This window comes from Zootoca vivipara, chromosome 8, assembly GCF_965207765.1.
Source record: "Zootoca vivipara chromosome 8, rZooViv2.hap1.1, whole genome shotgun sequence".
In the NCBI taxonomy this organism is placed as follows: Eukaryota; Metazoa; Chordata; class Lepidosauria; order Squamata; family Lacertidae; genus Zootoca; species Zootoca vivipara.
In genome coordinates, this window is record NC_142591.1 from 43,886,728 (window position 1) to 43,907,817 (window position 21,090).

Sequence of the window (21,090 nt, forward strand, 5' to 3'; positions counted from 1 at the left end):
TACTGTTTTCAATCAAAAACTGCTGGAGAGAAACGGGAGGTCAAAAGTACCCTTCTTTCTCAATTCCCCTGGGACCAGCTAGAAATTACTTCTGAGTCCCCACTGGTGGCCTAAAAATGCTAGGGATTTTCACAGACTCCAGTGTGGCTCTACGGAAAATAATTTGTTTACCTCACTCATAATTCTAATTCCACTTCTGAAATACAAGGGGCTACTGCTAAACCTAAGCGTTTTTGAAAGCTTTAACATGAGCAAAAAATCTAGTAATGACCGAAATGAGCAGAAGTTAGTAGTTAGATCACTGTTGTAAAATATAAAAGGCCTCTTTCGAAAATGATGGCGCAGAGTTTTCAGACTATGAGCAACTTGACATGTGTAGTATTGCCAGGCAATCCCAAGTATGCACACATTTAAAAATAGAGTTAGAAAAAACATTTGTAAACTATTAAATCAAGTGCTTTAGCCCCCAGTTTACTGACCTTGTCTTCCAGTCTTCCTCTGACTTTGACCTGTTTTTACGAGCAGCTCTTTGTTTTTCTTCAAGCCTCTTCTTTTCTTCACTTGCTACATCTACCAAGAGACAGACAGAGAAAAGGCTGGATGCAACTGAAACATACGGAAGAATACTCCCAATAGCTGGAATAATGCTATGCCAGTGACACGGGTAGAATTTTAATGCCATTTTGGTTGGCACAACTAGAATCTTGAGATTTTTGTGCAGTGGTGTGAACTGGTAGATAATTCAAACACCAGCTTCACTGTAATATTTCCCATGCTTCCAAATAATGGGACTAACCAAGAAATGAGGCAAGATAACAGACATGTAAGGGCATGAGCAAAAGTCTTTTATGCAACAGGACTTTACCTTCCTCTTATCCCCACCTATAGCACCTCTCATGCCTTCCAACTCTGCTTCAGAAGGTCCACCCCACCCCCCGGAGCAGATTTTGAGGGTGTACAAAAGGCTGCCACAGGGGAGGTGAAGTCATGTTATGTGAGCTAAGCGATAGTGTTATGTGCAGTGATAGTGTTGGATACAACCCTGACATTGCAGCATTTTCACATATTCTTTGCTTCTGTAAATTTACATTGGAAATCAACTGAAATTTGTTAATATATCATGAGTTTGCATTTGTGTAAAGGAAAGTGAGTTATTTTCGTGGCATTGCTACAAAATCAGAAACCAGCTCCTACCGGTAATAAAAGTTGACACTGTGAGAAAGGACAAGCTGAAACTCATATTCATAAGGCAAAAATTTTCATTTATATAAAATCAATGACAAAACAGAGAACCATTGCACGAGGAGGAGCTGCCTTGCTAGCTGTAGGAGGGGAATGTCAGATGTAAATATTCTTAAAACAAAAAGTTAGCATCAGATTACTATTTAGATCACTAATAGGCATTCCTTTGCAAGGGACTCTGTAAAATTTGATTGCTAAAACAAATCTATACATGAAAAGTATATCCTATAAAATAAAGCATTTGGATATAGATTTCCCCCCAAAAAAAATAAAAATAAAATTCAGTTGCCCTTTAAATTACCTATGTCACCATTTTCCATAGCTCTTATATCTGGCCTTAGCCTGCAGTCTGTTTTAGGAATAACACTTTCCATTTCTTGATCCAATTCATTCAAAGCCATAGCAAAAGTAGTGAAGTTGTACATCTGAAAAACAACAAAGAGCTTTTTGAATGTTCTTTTATTTTTATGAGCAAGTACCAGCTGTTAATAGGCTTATACATTCTCAGAGGAAGTATCCAACTGAATTTCTCAAGGGATCAGTCTTGGGGCCTTTTATTCAATGTTTTCATTACAGTGGCCTTGGGGAAAGGAGTATGTTCATGGAATGAACAGGTATCAAATTATTCTAAGTGGCCTTTCAAACAGAAAATGGCTGAGATATTGTGCAGGACGAACTAGAAGACTTCAAGAACTGGAATGAGATCAATGGAAGAGGATCAATGTCAACATAACAGAAAGTGTTAAGCTGCACGATGAAGGACAGATTTGTTTTGTTTGCTGCAGGCTCATCAATTGGAACGAGGCAAGGGAATATTTCAGAACTTGGATCACCACAAGATGATTATGGGGACTATAGGCTCCAATGTGACTGCAAACATTGGAGTACAGGCTCCAATGTGACTGAGGATTTAATTGTATATAAATAATAGGGGTAGGGATTAATTGAAACTAATTGATATCCAACTCTCCATGTTAAATAGATAGAATTCTAATTGGGTCTAAAGAAAGAGGCAGACAAGTTTTTTGACAAGGATGCCACAAATCCAAGTATACAATATATATTCTGACATGCACTGCGGTATATGTGTCGAGGAAGCAAGAGCCTAAAATTTATATTCTGCCATAAAAACTCTCAGGGAGGATCACAATACTCAAAAAAAACATTAAACTGGCAGTAGAAACCCCAAATTTACACAATGCTTTCCAAGAACAAAACTAATTCTGCTAATACACATCCCTTGTGCTAGTGAAACAGGAGCACTGGATCCTACCTTGTGTCTAGGTAGGAAGGGGGTAGCCTTGCTCAAGTTTGCTATGGAAAGAGAGAAGGCTAACTAAACCTTAAATGTTTTATCAAAAAAATTCTACATTGATAAGGATAATCCTGTCTTTTACAAATGTTACACACAGTGATGGAGGTGCTAAGAGGTTGAGGAAGGTACAGGGAGAGGATCAAATCTAACTGCCAGACACCTAATTGTAACCTGAATTTTGTTTTCTTGAAATGGAGGCATGAGCTAGTGGAAAGTTGTCCATATTCTCTCTTCTCTTCACTTACACACCCTTTAACCCAGGCAACATGAGATAGATCTCACTCACATATACAAAGAAATGCAGCACAAGTGCATGAGACAAACACTGACAAAATGCAGAGTCTTAGTCAAGGATGTTCCTCCTCACCTGTGTTGAGTTAGAAGGCCTTGGGGCTATCCTCCATAACAACACACTTCCAGGTATAACACACACACTTTCACAATCTGGCAAGGGCATCTCCTCTGGTTCATCAGAACTGCCCATCTATAAGAAGAAAGTAAAATGAAAAACAAGAACCTGCAAACTAGCTCTAGTAGTTAAAAGAGGCAGCAGAATTAGGCACAGATGGAATATTTATATATGCAAACTTTTATAAAGCAAATAAAGGTATTTACAGATATAAATACCATCTGTTACAGATTTGACAGATGGTCAAAATGGAGACCATTTTGGACAACATGGGAGTTAACATTTAATAATTCCCAAATACTCTGCACAAGAAAAAAATTCCTTCAGTAGCACCTTAAAGACCAACTAAGTTTATATTTTGGTATGAGCTTTCGTGTGCATGCACACTTCTTCAGATACACTAGTGTATCTGAAGAAGTGTGCATGCACACGAAAGCTCATACCAAAATATAAACTTAGTTGGTCTTTAAGGTGCTACTGAAGGAATTTTTTTATTTTGCTTCGACTCAGACCAACACGGCTACCTACCTGTAACTAGAACTCTGCACAAGGAGAGGGAAGGAGGGAGGGAGGGATCATTCTCAGACTTGTTTGGACCACCCTGGAACATTCATAGGCAATAAGGAATTCCATGTCAGCAGGTGAGCAAGATGGCAGATGAGTGATGGAGCGATCTGTCCACTACTCTGCCTGCCTACTTTCTTTCTGTGCTGATGCCCTCTGCAGCCAGCACAAAACCAAGTTGGCTGGTGAAGGAGGAATGGATAGAAGGCTTTGTTTCTTACTGATCTGCCTAATAAGCCTCTTAGCAGAATCACATTTCCTCTCCACAGGCTAATAAGATATCTGGCCTTATATACAAGGCTGCTTTAGAAAACGTATCTGCTTCAATGAATAGGTGTTCTGGAAACACATGCTAGATTTGGAATAACCTAATTTTTATTTTAGGATATTGAGAAATGCAGTAAAACCAGCCTGCATACAGAATGCTACACTAAGATGAATGTTGTCAACAGGTTCATGAGGATACTTTTCAGCCCCATTAAACCACAAGTGAGCCACCTGTGGGTCACCTAAGGTGCAACACCAAAAGCTTGAGGGGAAGAGAGAGAACATGTATCCTACCCACATTGCTTTGGTCAGTCCATTGCCCCGTTATACAGCCCCTCACTACCCCCCAAGGTAATATGGCCCTTCATCCCAAAACGGATGCCTAGACTTCCATTAAATAGTGATGATTTCCTATTTTTCTCCAACAGAACTCAAAGCAACCTACAAAATGCTCCCCAGGTGGTCTTATCATCCAGCCATCAAGACCTGCTTAAATAAGTTAATGTTTCATGCGCTTTCCAACTGCACCCATAGTCCCAACGGTGTGATAACTAACCGATCATGTAAATAACGGGAGTAAATATTAATTGTATAGGTACTAGGGATATATGACTGAATTATCTCTTAACCTGCCCCGCTTGCGAACGTTTTGCTAATGGTTGGCAACAGAAAGCTAGACAAGAGGGGAACCTCTGACCCTCCAGAAGTTTCTGGACTACAATTCCCATCATTTTTGACCACTGGTCATTCTAGCTCTGACTGATGGGTATCGAATCCAACAATGTATGGAGGGCAGCAGGCTCCCCCCCCCCCCCGAGACAGACCTTTGATCTGATAAAGTCAATTCCTTGGTGTGTGTTTTTATTTTAAAAAATTCCAGTTCATATGCAATTGGGGGCAGGAAAAGAAATGTGCAGACTGCCTGGGGGAAACAAAATAACTGTCTACATCTTTTATGTCTGTATGCAAATTTACAAAACCATAGATGGTTAAAAGGAAGAAATTGCCAGGGGGCAAAGCTTTGTTTGGTTGTTTTCTTTTTCTCCCCTTCAACCATGCATGTCTCTTCCCTTTCATGTTTCTTAATTGGCTTTTTTAAACCTTCTTTGCTGCTCTATGTCCTGTGCTCCCGCTTTATCGGATCTTAGTGTGAGATACTGATTGTGGTCCAATCTATTCAATTCTCCTCCTTTTGAGCATGTGAAGCCAGAACTTTCTAGAAGGGACTTGGAAGTATCTCAGCTTTAAATCCTCGCCATTAATAAATCTGCTCTTATCCAATTCCATCTTCCTTGTAAATTCCATGTATCTACAAGCCAAAGCAAGGCTCCATATATTTAAGCATTTTGTATTTTGCACCACAGCAGCAATCATCTTCTGCATAACCAGAGTTTGCTAGTAACACAAGAGGCATATACGAATGGTATGTTTTTCTTGTCTGTTCTTCCTGTCCCCCTGGGCCCTTCACAGGGCTGCCTCTCAAAGACTGCAGTAGATCTCTAGAGTCGTTCCATACTCTTGATAATAAGTGAAGTAAGCTGTGTTACAGGCAGCAATTCATGTGAATCACTACTGGAGCATTCTGAAATTATAAGCATTGAGAATGTACCAGAATTGGTATAACACACACACACTAAGGGAAAGATCCAGCCAAAATTAAACATGCTAAAATCACTCCCAACTGTGGTTGCAACAACTCCTATGTTTTGGTGAGTAAAAATTAGTTTATTTCCCCCCTTGAATAATTTGAAGGTCTTTAAAAAGGTATGAGCTCCTTCCATGGGGCTGATAACCCAAGAGCAGGCGCCACAATTTGCAATTGTGTGTACAAAGCTACACACACACCCCTTACAAAAAGGGAGAGAATCCCACAAACTTCATGGCAGCCTGCCTCCCCCCCACCCAATTTGGTGTTGTCTGCAAAAATCAATCCAAGGACAGGATACAACATCACAAATGTGATGAAGTTTAAATAGCTTTTGTCTACTGAACGGTAAGCCAGAGGTCCTTCTGCTTTGACATAACAGGAACCCTTAGCTTAATACAAGCCAATGTGTGCCAAAGTTGGTGCAAATGAGTGAGAGGCGAGGGCAGTGAGAGAAGAGGTTTTTGGGCCCAGTGTGCTTTCCTCATTTTATAAACCATGGTTTATGGAGCTCTGCAAGATTGTTCGAACTAGGTCACATTGTGAACTAGGCATGCAAAGTCCAAAGGAGAAGAAAAAAACGTTTTCAGGATTTTTAAAGCACTGAGGAAAACAAGATGGGTACATAAATCCTTTCAAATCATGCACAATGCCATCAGTTGAGGACATTTTTTTACTGTTGTTAGTTTTAAACAAACATCTCTGTTACCAAGTTACATTTTAATATCAATACCTGCTTGTTGTTTTTCTTCTCTTCTGTGTTCTTCTTGTCATTCTTTTTGTAAGCTTCAAATGTTGCAAGATCAACGCTATACAAACACTCAGTCCATTTCCCATAGAGTGCACAAAGTTTCTTTTTGCTGTCAAAGAGTCCCCCGCAAAACAAACAAATTAAGGAATAGCTGAAGTACTGACTTATTATAATATTCAGGTTCACACTCTAAACCACTGGTCTTCAATTGGTTGCTTGGGACTCATGACCTAAGATGGTTTGCAACAGCAGCTCTTACCACCACAGAAACAGATGGTAGAAAATTAAGAAATGGGTCCTCAGTGCATGTTTGAGTTTAAAGGTGGGTCCTTTATCTGAAAAGGCTGAATGAAGACTATGGCTCTAAACAGAAGCTAAGACAGCAAATGCTCAACTCACAGAAGCTAATGAACATCTAAGTCTGGTGTAGGGGACATTTTTCAGACCCAAAGGAAGCATTATTCTCTCACAAAATTGCATGCCACTGGTGAGCAGGGACAGAGACAAAAGAAGGAAACACAAAGAATGTGTATCTTGCCTTTGCATAGCTGCCAAGTTTTCCCTTTTCTCACGAGGAAGCCTATTCAGCATAAAGGAATTTCCCTTAAAAAAGGGATAACTTGGCAGCTATGCCTTTGTACAGTGGGCTGTGTTCTAACTATGCAGAAGTCAGAGGTTCATACACGAGACTCTCTCCATCCAGGCAAGCAAGAGGCTTTATCAGAGTTAAGACCACATTCTAGCCAGCCCAAAGCACTCAAGGAAATGGGAGCAGGGCCAGTGAGGGGTGTGACCTGAACAAAGGCCTGAGGACAACAGAGGTAGCCTGGAGGGCGAAATCCGCCCCCCTGGGGCCTGAGGCTTCTCATCCCTATGTATGCAACGTAACTAGTAGCATTTCAGCATTTTTGTAAAAAATAAAAATAAATGATCTCCCATATGATTTAGAAATATAAGCAGAGAGGCTTGCTTACCTTTTATCCTGAATGTAACCTTCCACTTTGTGCAATTCCTTCCCAAAAAGGCCACAGGGCTTGAAGTTTAACATGCATTTTTCACCAGTTCTGTGGGGGCAGAAAATTAAATTTAACTCTATGCCTTCTCATAATTTACACTTTCACATCAAATATTGGCTAAGCCATTTAAAGTACTTCAAGCATGCAAGCTCTAGCTCCTGTAGCATTCAGCATAATATATGCACTATATCTGCCTTTATGAGCTTTACTACTAAGGAGATAAGTGTTAAAGGAAAAAAGAAGCCCTGATCAGCAAACTTTTTCAGCAGGGGGCCAGTCCACTGTCCCTCAGACCTTGTGGGGGGCCGGACTATATTTTGGGGAAAAAATATGAATGAATTCCTATGCCCCACAAATAACCCAGAGATGCATTTAAAATAAAAGGACACATTCTACTGATGTAAAAACACCAGGCAGGCCCCACAAATAACCAGAGATGCATTTTAAATAAAAGAACACATTCTACTCATGTAAAAACATGCTGATTCCCGGACCGTTCACGGGCCGGATTTAGAAGGCGATTGGGCTACATCCGGCCCCCGGTCCTTAGTTTGGAGACCCCTGCCCTGATCCAATATAAATTAAATACACTGGATCTCTGACCACTGCAAGAGTAACATAATATTCCCTGACATACACTTTCTCCAGGAACATTTTGGATCTGAGTGATGCAGAGAAGTGCTATTCATGTTGCCTCAAACACTGATTATGCTTTTAATGTTTTCTTATGCATTGTAATACAGTGGTACCTCGGTTTATGAACACAATTGGTTCCGGAAGTCTGTTCATAAACTGAAGCGTTCATAAACTGAAGCGAACTTTCCCATTGAAAGTAATGGAAAGTGGATTAATCCGTTCCAGACGGTCCGTGAAGTAACCGTTCATAAACTGAAGCAAACTTTCCCATTGAAAGTAATGGAAAGTGGATTAATCCGTTCCAGACGGGTCCGCGGAGTACTTAAACTGAAGCGTTCATAAACTGAAACATGGGTGTAATTTGTTCCGGAAGTCTGTTCATAAACTGAAGCGTTCATAAACTGAAGCGAACTTTCCCATTAAAAGTAATGGAAAGTGAATTAATCCGTTCCAGATGGGTCCGCGGCGTTCATAAACCGAAAATTCATAAACCGAGGTGTTCATAAACCGAGGTTCCACTGTAAAGAGTACATTTTATATGTGTTACAGTATAAGCATGCCACACTTTCAAGCTAAGTAGCAAGTTAAGACTTCCAGCTTACTTGTGATTGGTTATTTCCATATTCCCATACTGCTCAATCCAAAGCTTGCCCACAATAATGTTATGCACACAGCATGTAGGATTTGTCCATGTGTATGCTTCATTATGTCTGAAAGGGAGCAAAGAGAATAGGCTCTTAGATTCACAAAACAAAAGTCATCAGAACATGCCTTTAGGTCAAAATCTTTCATGGTGCAAGGAAGCGTAAGCCGATGGTTACTTTTCGCTCTCACAATTTTGTATGCTTTAGCAAATCTTGGCCAGTCAGTCCTACTTTAACTCTCTCCCCATCTCCTGGCCAGATGAATCTAGGTTTCAGGCATGCACCATGCAAGTCTCATATCCTCAATTTACTTGGGAATCTCTCAAACACATCTAAGACAATCCCAGAATAGCCAACTCTTCTGCACAGGTTTCAAAGACAGGAACTTCAGCAGCCTAAGCTCAGTCAAATACCATACTTACCTGAACTTTGGCAAGGAATGATCTCTGCCCATATCAGATGGGCACACCCATCCTCTGGTTTTCAAAGCCCTGACAGCCAGATCTGTGCAGTTTGCCTGCCTGCCTTCTTTTTACTTATATACCATGCCTGCTTGGTTCCATCTCTACAAATGGAGGGGGGGAGTGTTCAGGTTTTAGGATAGAACAGTAGCTCCCCAAACATTTTCCCCCCACAGACCACCTGAAAATTGCTGAGCACTTTTCTATCTATCTTTGTACAAAGCACTTAATGATTTTTCCATCTGTCTTGGCAATTGTAATGCTTTATTGAAGATGCCATATAATTTTCTAATTGTATTTGCATTGTTTTTTTATTTCCTGTAAATTGTATTTGATTGTAATCTATAGCATTTAAATTGTAATACAATATAAGAAATAAGAGAAGCAATTAAAATACAGTTAAAAATCAGCAGTTAACATGATGGGTATGCTGTCTCCCAGGTTCACCAACACAACACAGACCACCTGAACGTCCACAGTTTGGGAACCCCCAGTATACATTATACAACACTGCAGTTTACATGCCACTTGCCTTTTGCCTAAGGCAGCCAAAAGATATCAAATAGATCAACTTACTCAAGAAGTTTCAAAGTTATTATCCCTTTGGGTTCTGCTTCAACACTCTTTCCCCAGAACTTTAGTTTAGGATAAATAGAACCATGAAACACAAAGTCATTGCTCAGTCCTTCAGCATAAAAAGCACTGACTGGTGGGTGATGACTAACTTGCTCTGAGATGAGTCTGAATCCAAGGTCCTCTCTAAACATGGAAAGAAAGTGACAGTTGAGTGATATTTGCAGTTTCTCTACAAAAGTGGATAAAATGAGGCATTGCCACATCAGCTTTGTACATTAAAAAAGAATCAATGAACAAAATCTTAAATATCTGACATTAACTTTCAATTCTCAATGAGCCAGCTAGTTAAATTGCATTGTGAGTTTGTTACCTGACCAGTTCATACGTCTCTCCAAGTAATGGGTTGAATGGCTTTCCTGTACGTTCCCACTGAGAGGCAACAGCTGAAACAGCAAAGGCAGCTACACACTGTTGAAAAAGCAATTTGCACTCATATTTATGTTCGTTTAAAGCAGGAAATCTTACCAATTATTTTGTGTGTGTTTTTAAAGCACTAACTCTCATAAAGAGGTAAGCATTCAAGTAGTTAAGTAGCATGAAAACATGTAACGAGGAAAAAGTCAATTACAACCACCACTTTAAAAACAGAAAAACCAAAGAGTTAAGCAGTACTGCTTAATGCCAACCCAACAGCCCTGATATTCAATAGCTGGAGGCAAAATCACTTTTATTTCATGCACAACAATGTTCACAACAGTGTTTCAGATGTTGTAATAATAAGCAGCTCTCCTCTTTATCTACCTGCATGAAACGGTATGCAATAGTCAGAGAACACCAGATGCATTTATTCTGAGCAGAGTACCTGCATTCTTTCAACCGGGTCCAAAAGCGAACTGGCCTTATGAATTAAGTATGTATGCTCCATATATTCTGTCAGTCGCTGTAGGAAACTCAGTGGCTCGTTAAAAATTACTGGCATAGTGATCTTCGACAGCTCCTAGCAGAGTGTTAAAAGCATTTATTAAAAATGTTTACATCTACTACTGTGCATTGCCAACATTATGACTGGTATATGTCTTATCATAAAATACAGCTGGTACATATTGGGGAAGGTAGAGGGTGATGTGAAAGGAATGTGGGGGGCGGGAACCCTGCCTCCCTTTTAAACAAGAGCCCTACAGCATGCAATGGGTAGAGTGCTGAAGTTGTACTGTATCAGGGAAACCTGGTTTCAAATTTCCACTAAGCCATGAAACTCACAAAAGAATTCCAAGTCCCTCACTCACTCTAATCTACATCACAGGGTGGTTGCGATGATGAAATGGGCAAGGGAAAGGACCACCCTAAGCTTGAAAATATTACTAAAACACAAATCATAAAAAGAGTTGAAAGAAGGCTGATTATTTTACAGTGAGCTGAAATAACACTTAGAAGGCATTAATACAAAAGGGCCAGTATTAATTAAGCTGTTATTTTATTTTATTGTTAATTATTAATTACAATATTAATTATTAATTGCAGCATTAATTTATGAAGTACCTAACAAGCACTGTATAAGAAATAAAAAACCTAACAAGCTTTACCTGCAGGCTACAAACCAGAATTGCTTCCCCCAACTTAGCTTCTTCCAGATGTTTTGGACAACAACTCCCATCATCCCTGACCATTACTCATGCTGGCTGCAGCTGATAAAAGCTTGCCATACTTTTGTGACATTTGATTTTATATAACACACCCATTTACTTCCGAAATGCATGCATACAGTCAGTCAGTCCTTAATTCTTTTATTCAAAAGCTGGTTTGGACGGGGGGGGGGGGGGGAGAGAGATCAATAATCTATTACTACACATTTACTATAAAGACTAAGATTTAAGTTTTTTTATTCTAAGCAATGTTTCACCTACCATTCCAATGCACTTTCTTAAGATGCTCCAAATACTGAAATCATTTCTGGAAAACATTGGAGAAGGCAAGCTTGTCCTAGATGGGGGAGGGGGGCAAGAGACCAAGTTCATTAGGCCTGAATAATATACTTCTTGTTTAAGTATTTGCAGAAAGAGTGTATGCAATACTGACAGAACAAAAACCTGTACTAGAACAGGCAACTGGTCTCCCAATCCTCAATTTTTCTATTCAAATAGGGCTCATGCTACATTGCTGATCACAAACCAGTTATGTACCTCAATATAAACCACCCAAATGTGCTGCATAGTAGCAATAAAGAAAATGCAACTTCGGTTAGGTAACCAATTCGGACAAACTGTTTTGTCACACAGGTAGTTGAAAAGATATGTCCTCAATATAAAAGTATGAATAATTATAATAAATATAAGGCATTGCCATACATTTAATTAAGAACTACTTAAGGTTAAACAGCCCAATATTCTGTATGAGTAACCACAGCTCAATTTGTAAAAGCAATTTTAAAAAACAGGACTTTAAGAAAAGATGTTCAGCTGTGAAATGTATTTCTGAAGCAGAAGAGGTGGGTGGGTGACATTCCACTTAATGCTGGACACTTGGTAAAGGCATTAAGTGTGTTAAGGAGCCTACCTTTGGGTGAGGGGAAGCCTGTTAATAACTTTACTATGCAACTGCTTCCCCTAGTCTCATACAATTCAGTTGAGTGATGAAGTTGACTAGATGAGACTAGAAACTGTCTGTGATCCAGACAAATTCACACCTAAGGAAGACTGTTCTGAATGCTAGGACATTATCTGGATGGTTCTCTCTTACTCTCCTCGGTCCCTGCCCCAAATATATATTGAGCTGTCTTTTTTTTTTTTTAAAGCTCAAAACCCAGTTCTAACAATGCAAAGAAAGAATGACTTTTCATGGTTATCATCCAACGTGTTCCCGCAACAGTCACGCTAGAATGTAGATGGGTATTGCAGCAGGTGCTTGTCATGCCTCTGTAAGAATACCGTTGAGAATTATTGCTTGAAGCAAAAAAGCCCACAAAACCAGTTTGACTAGAGCCCATAATGGAACAGGAAAAATGAACATGCATTATCACTGGAAGTAACTGTTCTACAATGCTACTGTCCAACTCCCTGAAAGATTATCTTTGTACAAAGCCTGTACTACAGCACCTTTCAGCACCAGATGTGTCTTCATTTTGCCAACAACAGAAAATACAAATGTTTTTACACTTGTATTTTTTATTTTTATTTTAAATCCCACCACCCACCACAACCACCAAGTTAATTGGAAGTGGTTAGCTTTTAATATTACATCTTAATAAAACTCACTAACCTATCTCACAGGGTTGTGAGATTAAAGTAAGCAAAAAATACCTGGTAACCTGCCGAAAGCGCTTATGGCAGGAAAACCTCTAATGGTGCAAAATACATTATTAATTTCTACATCAACCCAACATAAAGTCTGTTAATTCCTCTCACCCCCCCCCCAAAAAGCACAGCTAGCATACAAGCCAGCATGAAAAATTGATATTTTTAAGGGAACAATTTTAAGCTAGGTGGCCTGTAATATACTTGTGCACCAAAGAGATGCTGTCTTTCCAAGCATAATTTGCTCCATTTTTCGTCACCAGCCCTGGGTGATCCCAGTCCAAATACATTCCTTCTTCCAGTATTAAAGAAGTGTGGTCTTTGTTTTTTAAAGCAACACAAAACACAGCCCTACATGTGTTCTTGCTTCGTGTTATGATTTTCCCCAAAAGAACACCAAAGTGAAAAATCTGTATATCACTAAAAAACACTTGACATTTTGTAACCGAGTGTTTTACCCTTATAGTAAGAAACACAATTGGAGAAAATTGTTCTTCACTTTCCTGAGAACAGTCGTCCTGGGAGTACTGTGTTCAATCCTTGTGCTATATGGAGATTGTTCAAACTAAATCTCTGCCTGCCACGAACAAAATCCTGTCCAAGACTCTGAAAACAGTCCTAATTTCACAGTGTTGCTTCAACCTCACTGAGCCCAACAGGAAGTCATATGGCAGACTCCTGTCGTAGTAAAGTTGTTTTCCTAGATTTACTACCCATTTTGAATGTACTTCTCTACTCAACAAACTGTTTCCAAGAATCCACTAAACAAACCCAGCCTAGTGCACTGGACCCCAAGAGTCTTCCCTCTTTTATTTTCCCTCCTTAGAGGAAACATGTTTTTGTGGCATCTTGGGCCACATTTGGTAGGGAGAAGCCAAAAGCTGGGAAATCCGCAAGGTTGCTTTGAATCTCCCCTTCAGATATTTTTCTGACTCCTTTGGTGCTTGACAGCAGCAAGTGAGCTTCCCCAGTACCACAGCCTTTAGGAACTCCAAGGGCATCTCTGCTAAGCAGCTCAGTCACTCAGCTCAAAGCCTTAGAATTCACTCTTGTGAGAATTCACTCCCACAAGACGTAGTCACAGCCACTGACTTTGGTGACTTTGAGACCATTAAACATGGGGAATACATGGCTATTGGCCACAACGGCTGCATTCTAGCTCCACTTTCAAAGACAGCATGTCTGTGCACACCAGTTGCTAGGAATCACAGGTGAGGAGTGTGCACTGTTGCACTTGGCCCTGCTTGTGAACTTCCCATAAGCATTTGGTGGAGACTGTGAAAACAGGATACTGGACTAGATGGGTATTTGTGTCCTGATGCAGTGGGTTTTATTTTGTTTCTGTCTTTAGCTTCCTTTCACAATGCATTCTTTCCCCCCTCTCCTCTCTAATTACGGTATTGCGAGCTTAGCCCTATTGCTGAGAATGCTGCCCAGTCAAGAAAGAGGTCAGCAATGTCTTACACTGACAGTTTTCTCTTGTATCATGAATGAGCAACAGTCTTTCCCTATCTCTATGTTCTCAAACTACACAGCTCAGCTCCTGCCTGTGTACACCACTAAGGATATGCATGTTCAAATATTAGTGTTTCATTATTTTGAAGCACAAGAGAAGGCAAGCCCACAGAAAGAGAAAGCAGATGCAGTTGAAAGTTGTCAGAGACGTTGGTTTTCTGTAACTTTCAATTAAGATTAATGCTAGATTGCACAAAATTGAAGGGGAAAGGAAACAACTGCATCCCCAATAGTGAAGGTGGCTATTAAGCACAACTTTGGGGTGGGGGGACAGGGACACAATTGCATAGAAATAGAATAAAATGCTCTCAGCCACCGTTCAAAATTTAATAGTAACATTATTTGGGAATACCATTCAATGCGTCCCATGTTACATGCTGCATTAGCCACATCTACACTATGTATTTAAAAACCAGTTTACCCATCAGGGCTTTCCCCAAAGAACTCTGTGAACATACCCAAAGCAGTCCATGTCCCTTTATACAACAATAGTTCAGGTCTCATTGGGTGGAAGCCATGAAGGTTAAAACAAGTTGACATTTAAAGTATAGACATAAATATCACTTGTGAAACAGTAATAGGCTTAAGTTCTATTTCGGGGACTTCTCTATCTGCCCACCCCCACCCCCATTTATAATTTCTACACACAACCCGCCTGCCCCCAGCTAAGCTAAGAGTACTATATCTGGGAAGGAAGTAGTGGTCCCTTCACAGGACAGGCCTGCATCCAGATAACATTTTGACTCCACTTGATGGGAGACAGGAAGGCCCCGTTATTAAGGCAAGTGCCCAGTCCAGGATATCTGAAAAAGAATTCACAAGTGAGACAGAAGTCTTCAATTTCAGGAAAAAAAAACACTTGCATTGTTAAGCTCCTTAACAATATGCCTCCCTATACTTCTTTGCAACTATCATCAGCAACCAGCATTTATTACGGTACTTGCTCCAGCGAAAAAGATCAGTAAAAATAAATTTTAAAAAATTGACAGATTTAATTTCATCCAAGTTCGTGCAAAAAGGTAGGAAAATGTTTTCTAGTTTTAGAACTGCTTTCTTCAGTTACTCATCAGGATAGAGGGCAAGGTTTATACTGTTTATTTTACACTAATCTTTATCCTGCCCTTCAGCCAAAAAATGCCCCAGACCAGTTTACAGATCAATACAAAACAATAGAGTCACCGCCCTTAGGGTTATAATTTAAAAAGACAACACAATGGAGAAATGGTTCAGGAGGAATGAAGAAGTAAGACGATTCGTTCAAGTTCTTAGTGTCAAGTTCTCTTAACAAACAGCTGGGGTAGAAAAATTGGAAGAGAGGCAGCCATTGATCTCTCAGCTGCAGTGATGAAACAAGAGGCCCTTCCCTGCTACTGCTTGATGTAATGGCTGCCACCAGGTTGCAATGGCGAGAAAGAGGAACATGATTTCCCAAGCTTAATAGATTTTTAATTCTGTGAAATATTTTGCTTTATTTCACTGTACTACATTTTGCATTCCTTATGCTATATGCCCTAAACGGCATGGTATTTGTTAACTCACCAAAGCAGCTAACTATGGGCCTACCAATTTCGATAGAGTTTCAGTGAATAAAGAGGGAAGTGTTACACTAAGGAAGTGTGTATTCTCTCTCAATAAAGACATTCCTTGCACAGGTTATTTGCAGAAGACAAGCTGATACTAGTGTTTAGCTTAAACAATGATTTTTATTTTTATTTTTTTTAAAAAAAACACTGTACTATACCACTTTTACTGCTGCAATTCTGAAGGGGTACATGTGTGTGTCTAAGTAACACTTCTAGCAGTTGTTTAACTGAATTTTATAGCGAATGCTTAGTTTATTTTACAACAGTAAGAAGACCTGCATTTTCATGGCAATAAAAATAAAGTCATAACCTTCAAAAACTGGCCAGGTGAATGTTCCAGTAAGTCAAAAAAAACAAAAAACAAACAGTAGATAAGTTGACGAAGCCCATGGACCTTGACCAAAATGGATCTGGAGCACACCCTGGCATAGTAACCTAAAAAAGACTTATCTACGAGTCCCCAGGTAATGGGATTGCCTCAGTCAGGAACCTAAGAGATGGCTTTAGCCAAGCCACACTCTCAACCTCCACTTGCCATATGGGTACAATAGTTACCTACCTTACAGTATTGTTTTAGCGATGACAGCAGGGTATGCTATGTGAAAGCACTTTTCGCTAGCATCACCATCTCATTTTTACGGAACTCATGTAGGACCTACAACAAAGTGTTGTTGTGTGCAATGCTCCTGGTCAGGGTTCCAGCCAGACATGCCCAGGATTTCCCAGGATACGCAAATTTCACCACCATCCTGGTTTTCCATTTCCCTTCCTTCAACTGTGAGCCAGAGTTCTGTGGTCGCTGACATTCTCAGCCCTCACTGGGCAGTTCTTGGCATTCTGCTCTTAGGGCTCCCCCCCCCAAACCATTTTGCAAACCTTGCGGTTTCTTCCCCCCACCTCCCGTCTGCTCCCAGGCATGCTGAAACTTCCTTCTTGCACATGGATGGTGCTATTTTGGCTAGATAAGGATCAGTACTCCGAGAATGAGTTCACTATTAATGTATAGATAGAATGTACAGAAGAGAACATGCCCAAGAGTCAGGAACTTTGAATGAAAATTCCAATCTGATCTACTAGAGTCTCAATAAAGCCCTATTTACAGTTTACATCTAGTTTCACTATGCTATACCAATGGCTTTTATGACTTAAATAACATGCTTAGTACAAGCTGCATATGGTTTGTATCAAATGGCAAAGATTCTTTTCTGCTTCAGATCATGCACTCTTTCAACATGAGTTATGTATTGTCAACAATGAAAAATTCCAGGAGTTTGAGCATGCCAATTATCTCAAGCAACCAATAGCAAATGCCTAAGTTTAGCACCAGGGACACAGACAAACAAGCAACAAGACACATTCTTTGCACATGAAGCTGGCTTTAGCTCTCTTTTCACTTATTCTAGTTACTTCTCATATTCAAGGCTAAATTTTACAGGACAGTATTCTTAAATGTTTAAATTTGAATGACTTTGTGTTGCGGCTATATGGAGCTAGTTAAGCATCTACAAGGTAAACCCCATTACATATCATTGTTGTTTAGTCGTGTCTGACTCTTTGTGACCCATGGAGGTCCCCAAACACATCTTCATAGACTGAACTTGTGGTCAGACTTCCCCCAAACTGTTTGGACTATTGTATCTCTTCCCCTCGCACCCCAGACCACCCAAGATAATCTTTTGGAGTAGGTGGAAGGCTTGGTACAACAACTATTTCATCTTCAGCAATGTTTGGAGCACTATATGAAGACCAACCATGTATAGTTCCTTAGCACCTTCCCTCCCATTCTTCCCACTTCACAATCCCTTACCCCCCATCCAACCAAGAGTCAATAAACCAGCTTCGTGTCATTCAAGGAACTAACAGCATTTGAAGTGCTACAAATGGACTGAACTTCAGCATCCATTTAAGTCCCAAGATGAGGGGCAAGTAGCATCTCAATTCTGAAACTCTCAAGTTACTTGATTGTATAGTTTGTGTTGCTAGACATAGCCCTAAAAGCACAGAAATTAAGGCAGATATGGCCTTTATTTTGGCAGAGGCCAGCAAGTCACCTCCTGGTAGTACTAGCAAAGCCTAGAATCTTTAACCAGAAGGGGCCCTCCTTCCTGTTCCAATCACAAAAAACCAAGTACGAGACCTCATTGGGAGTGAGAGCTGCAGCCAATTAGTAGCACTTCCTTCAGCATGCCACTTATTGCACATAGACACAAGCAGCTGAGGAAATCAGTTAACATGCTTTTTTTGTAGAACAGGAGTTGTTTCTACATTTACATACAGGTGGTTCCATTCCTGACCTGTGTGTGTTAAGTGGAGTTTGCATAAGCCGGCCCTGACCCCGTCCCACCCCACTTTGGGACCACTTACAGGTTGGCAGAAACGAGCGTGTGTGTGATCATGTGTCAATCCAATGCACATAAAATGGTCACTGCCCATACTTGGGCTAATGAACATTATTTATATGTCTGGCTCACTGATAAGCCCCCAGTTAGCCTTTGTATATTTGGGGCTTTAAAAATATTGTTACAAGGTATCATTATGGAAGTTTAAATATTTTTGCTATTTGAAATCAGCACCCTAGAGTCATTAGCAACTTTTCTTACCCCTTCTCATTGCTGACACCAAGACTTAACTGGGATTATGCCAGTGTCAATGTGATTATGACAGAGTAACACGGTCAGAATTGCCCCTTCGATCTACTACCCTTCAAAAAGAGTTATGAACTTCCACTGAGGAAAACTGAGCAGCCAGTTTCTTGCTCCGTTTTAAAAATGAAATGGCACAGTAACAAGTGACACACACAACGACAAAAAGGCACTACTAGGACTGTGCATGTGTTTAGTTATTTCCCCCTATCCTTGTTTCAGAACTGCACATAATGTAAGCCTAAGCATGAGAACCCAGAAGTGAACATGTCAGATGAAATGACAACTCGTTCTCAAGACTAACTGGTTTGCTACGTTCTTAGCAGAAAAACCACTTGCCGCATGCCAAACACGTCCAATTCCAAACTCTGGCAGAATGTCTTTTCTGTATGTAATACAAACATCACTGCGGTTCTAGAATCATGACAGATATTTATTTACAATTTTTACCATAAAAGTATGTTCACCTTAGTGTTGTATCAAAGCCACATTTAAAATTACACATGCATTTCCTCCCCTCTCTCTATATATTTAGATATAAATGCAAACAAAAAACACAGACAAACCATGGTAAAACATTGCCCACATAAATGTATGTTACAACAGTAGTCACGGTATGACAAGAGAAGAAAACAGTACAAGAATCCCAAGACAACTGAAGAGTTTCATCCCCTGAGGAAGTTTGCTCCAAGGCAAAATTTAGATTGGTTTTCCCCACAGAGCTCTGAGAATCTGCATCAATATACAGTATTTGCAGATACCCAATTCCCTAAATAGCGCCAGATGACAGGTCAGATATTGCAATATGGTTCACAAAGAGATGTGAGCTGGAAAGTTAAAGAATATGCTTCAGCTGCATTTTTAAAATGCTACCAAAAAGTCCATAAAAAACAGCAAAATACATAATTGTTGCTGAATAAGGGTATGGGGGCAAAATTATAGAGATGTAGTGACCAAAAAGCCTAATGAGAGACACCTGTAGTGGAAAGAAGAGAAATGTCAGGGGACTGGGGAACAAATAAGAGCTTGGCGGCTCTTGTCACCTCTTGTTTACCATTTTGGCAAAAGAGTTTTACAACAAGCATTGTGGAAAGCTGCCAAATGGCAGATTGTTTCCTATAGTTAGGGCTGCCTTGAGCTTATCTTTGCTTCCTAGCAAAAAATCATTTGATGAAGGACCCTAATCCTTCCTTCCCCACGGAATGAACACTGTGCAAACTGCATTAACAGGACTGTCTTATCTAACATGAGAAGGAAGGGACATGGGAGATAAAGGGGGGAGAGTTCTGGTTATCATTTATTAAACAGAGTCAATCTGAGGGGTGTGTGTGGAATTTTGACTGCTCATTCATTTAAATTTCATTGTGCCTAGAAATCCTGAAATATTTATACAGTCCTACAACAATTGTGGGTGAAGACATGACAGGTTTCATTCCGCACACAAGCCATGGTGCCATTTTGCGGTGATCAGAATGCATTAAATTGAGCCAAGAGGCAAGCATGCAAATGTTGATACATAGGAGAGTGAAACATATTTAAACCGAACTCTCTCACTCTTGAATAAAATAAGGTCACCATCTTTATGCCAAGCAACTAGTGATAGTGAAACAGTGGAAGTAAAAAATAAATGTGCACATATTAAATTCTCTCTGCATTGAAACCGGAGAAATAAGGTGCAGTATTTGTTACATGTCACAGGGGCTCTATTGTCCTCCTTTTACTGTACATGTAAAAAAGTTAAGAACAGATGAAGCAGAAGATGTGTGACATTTGTCTTCAATATGACCTCTTGCTTTTGATGTTTTTTGTTTGCAAAAACATATTGAAATATCTGGCCGATACTAGCATTGAATGAATGATAATGCAAAGGCGATCAGGTAACTGGAAACTTTTTTTAAAAAAGCAGTAAGAGACCCACATTAAAAAAACATGAAGAAACAAGAGACCAGTATTGATGTCAGTGAGACAAATTTAAATGAGTCAGAAACATGCATTGTTAAGAATTCATGTATTTCATTTGCAACATGGTGTACTCACATCAATGTACCTCACTTTGAAAAAAAAAGTTAACAACAAAAAAGATGACCTCATATTAATGAACTTCTGTTCCACCACTGTTCAAGGGGAAAGGTAGAAGTATCCCCAAGTATCTTTTATAGATACCACATATGGGTTTTTCTTTTCTAGCACAGCAGTAAAGGTTGCAGCCTCTCTAGACAAAAATCCTACCTGTGTTTTTTGATGCCATTTGACAGAGTCTCTGCAGTTTTACAGGTCTTTTCTCCAGACATGTCAGACGTTATAGTGTCACTAGAATCCACGCTGTCTTCTAATGAGTAAGTTGTCACAGTTTCAAATCCACTCAATGATTTTTCGGATTCTGAATCTGTAAGACAGATGAACGCCAAAGGAGACACACTTCAGGCTAGCTTTTCGCAGGCTAATGGACACCTCCTTCACACAGCGCAATGAAACTTAAGTAGCCTATGGTGTACTGATGACAGCATTTGTCCAGTGAAAACCTAGTACAAGTA

At 39.9% G+C, this 21,090-nt stretch overlaps 1 protein-coding gene across 11 annotated transcripts in view; it reads right to left on the reverse strand.

Annotated features, from left to right (window-relative positions):
* OSBPL1A (oxysterol binding protein like 1A) overlaps positions 1-21,090 on the reverse strand; it is a 74,758-nt gene that overhangs the window by 7,455 nt on the left and 46,213 nt on the right. For 10 of the 11 annotated variants that reach the window (XM_088676290.1, XM_035125126.3, XM_035125129.3 and 7 more), the window contains 11 exons: positions 20,786-20,942; positions 11,431-11,506; positions 10,389-10,523; positions 9,897-9,994; positions 9,527-9,709; positions 8,448-8,555; positions 7,168-7,257; positions 6,176-6,302; positions 2,925-3,041; positions 1,544-1,667; positions 480-570 (listed from right to left, as the gene is read on the reverse strand). In XM_088676290.1, coding sequence (XP_088532416.1) covers positions 480-570; positions 1,544-1,667; positions 2,925-3,041; positions 6,176-6,302; positions 7,168-7,257; positions 8,448-8,555; positions 9,527-9,709; positions 9,897-9,994; positions 10,389-10,523; positions 11,431-11,506; positions 20,786-20,942 — 1,306 coding nt within the window. The remainder of the gene's footprint in view (positions 1-479; positions 571-1,543; positions 1,668-2,924; positions 3,042-6,175; positions 6,303-7,167; positions 7,258-8,447; positions 8,556-9,526; positions 9,710-9,896; positions 9,995-10,388; positions 10,524-11,430; positions 11,507-20,785; positions 20,943-21,090) is intronic. The other variant, XM_088676295.1, reaches the window with a different exon arrangement.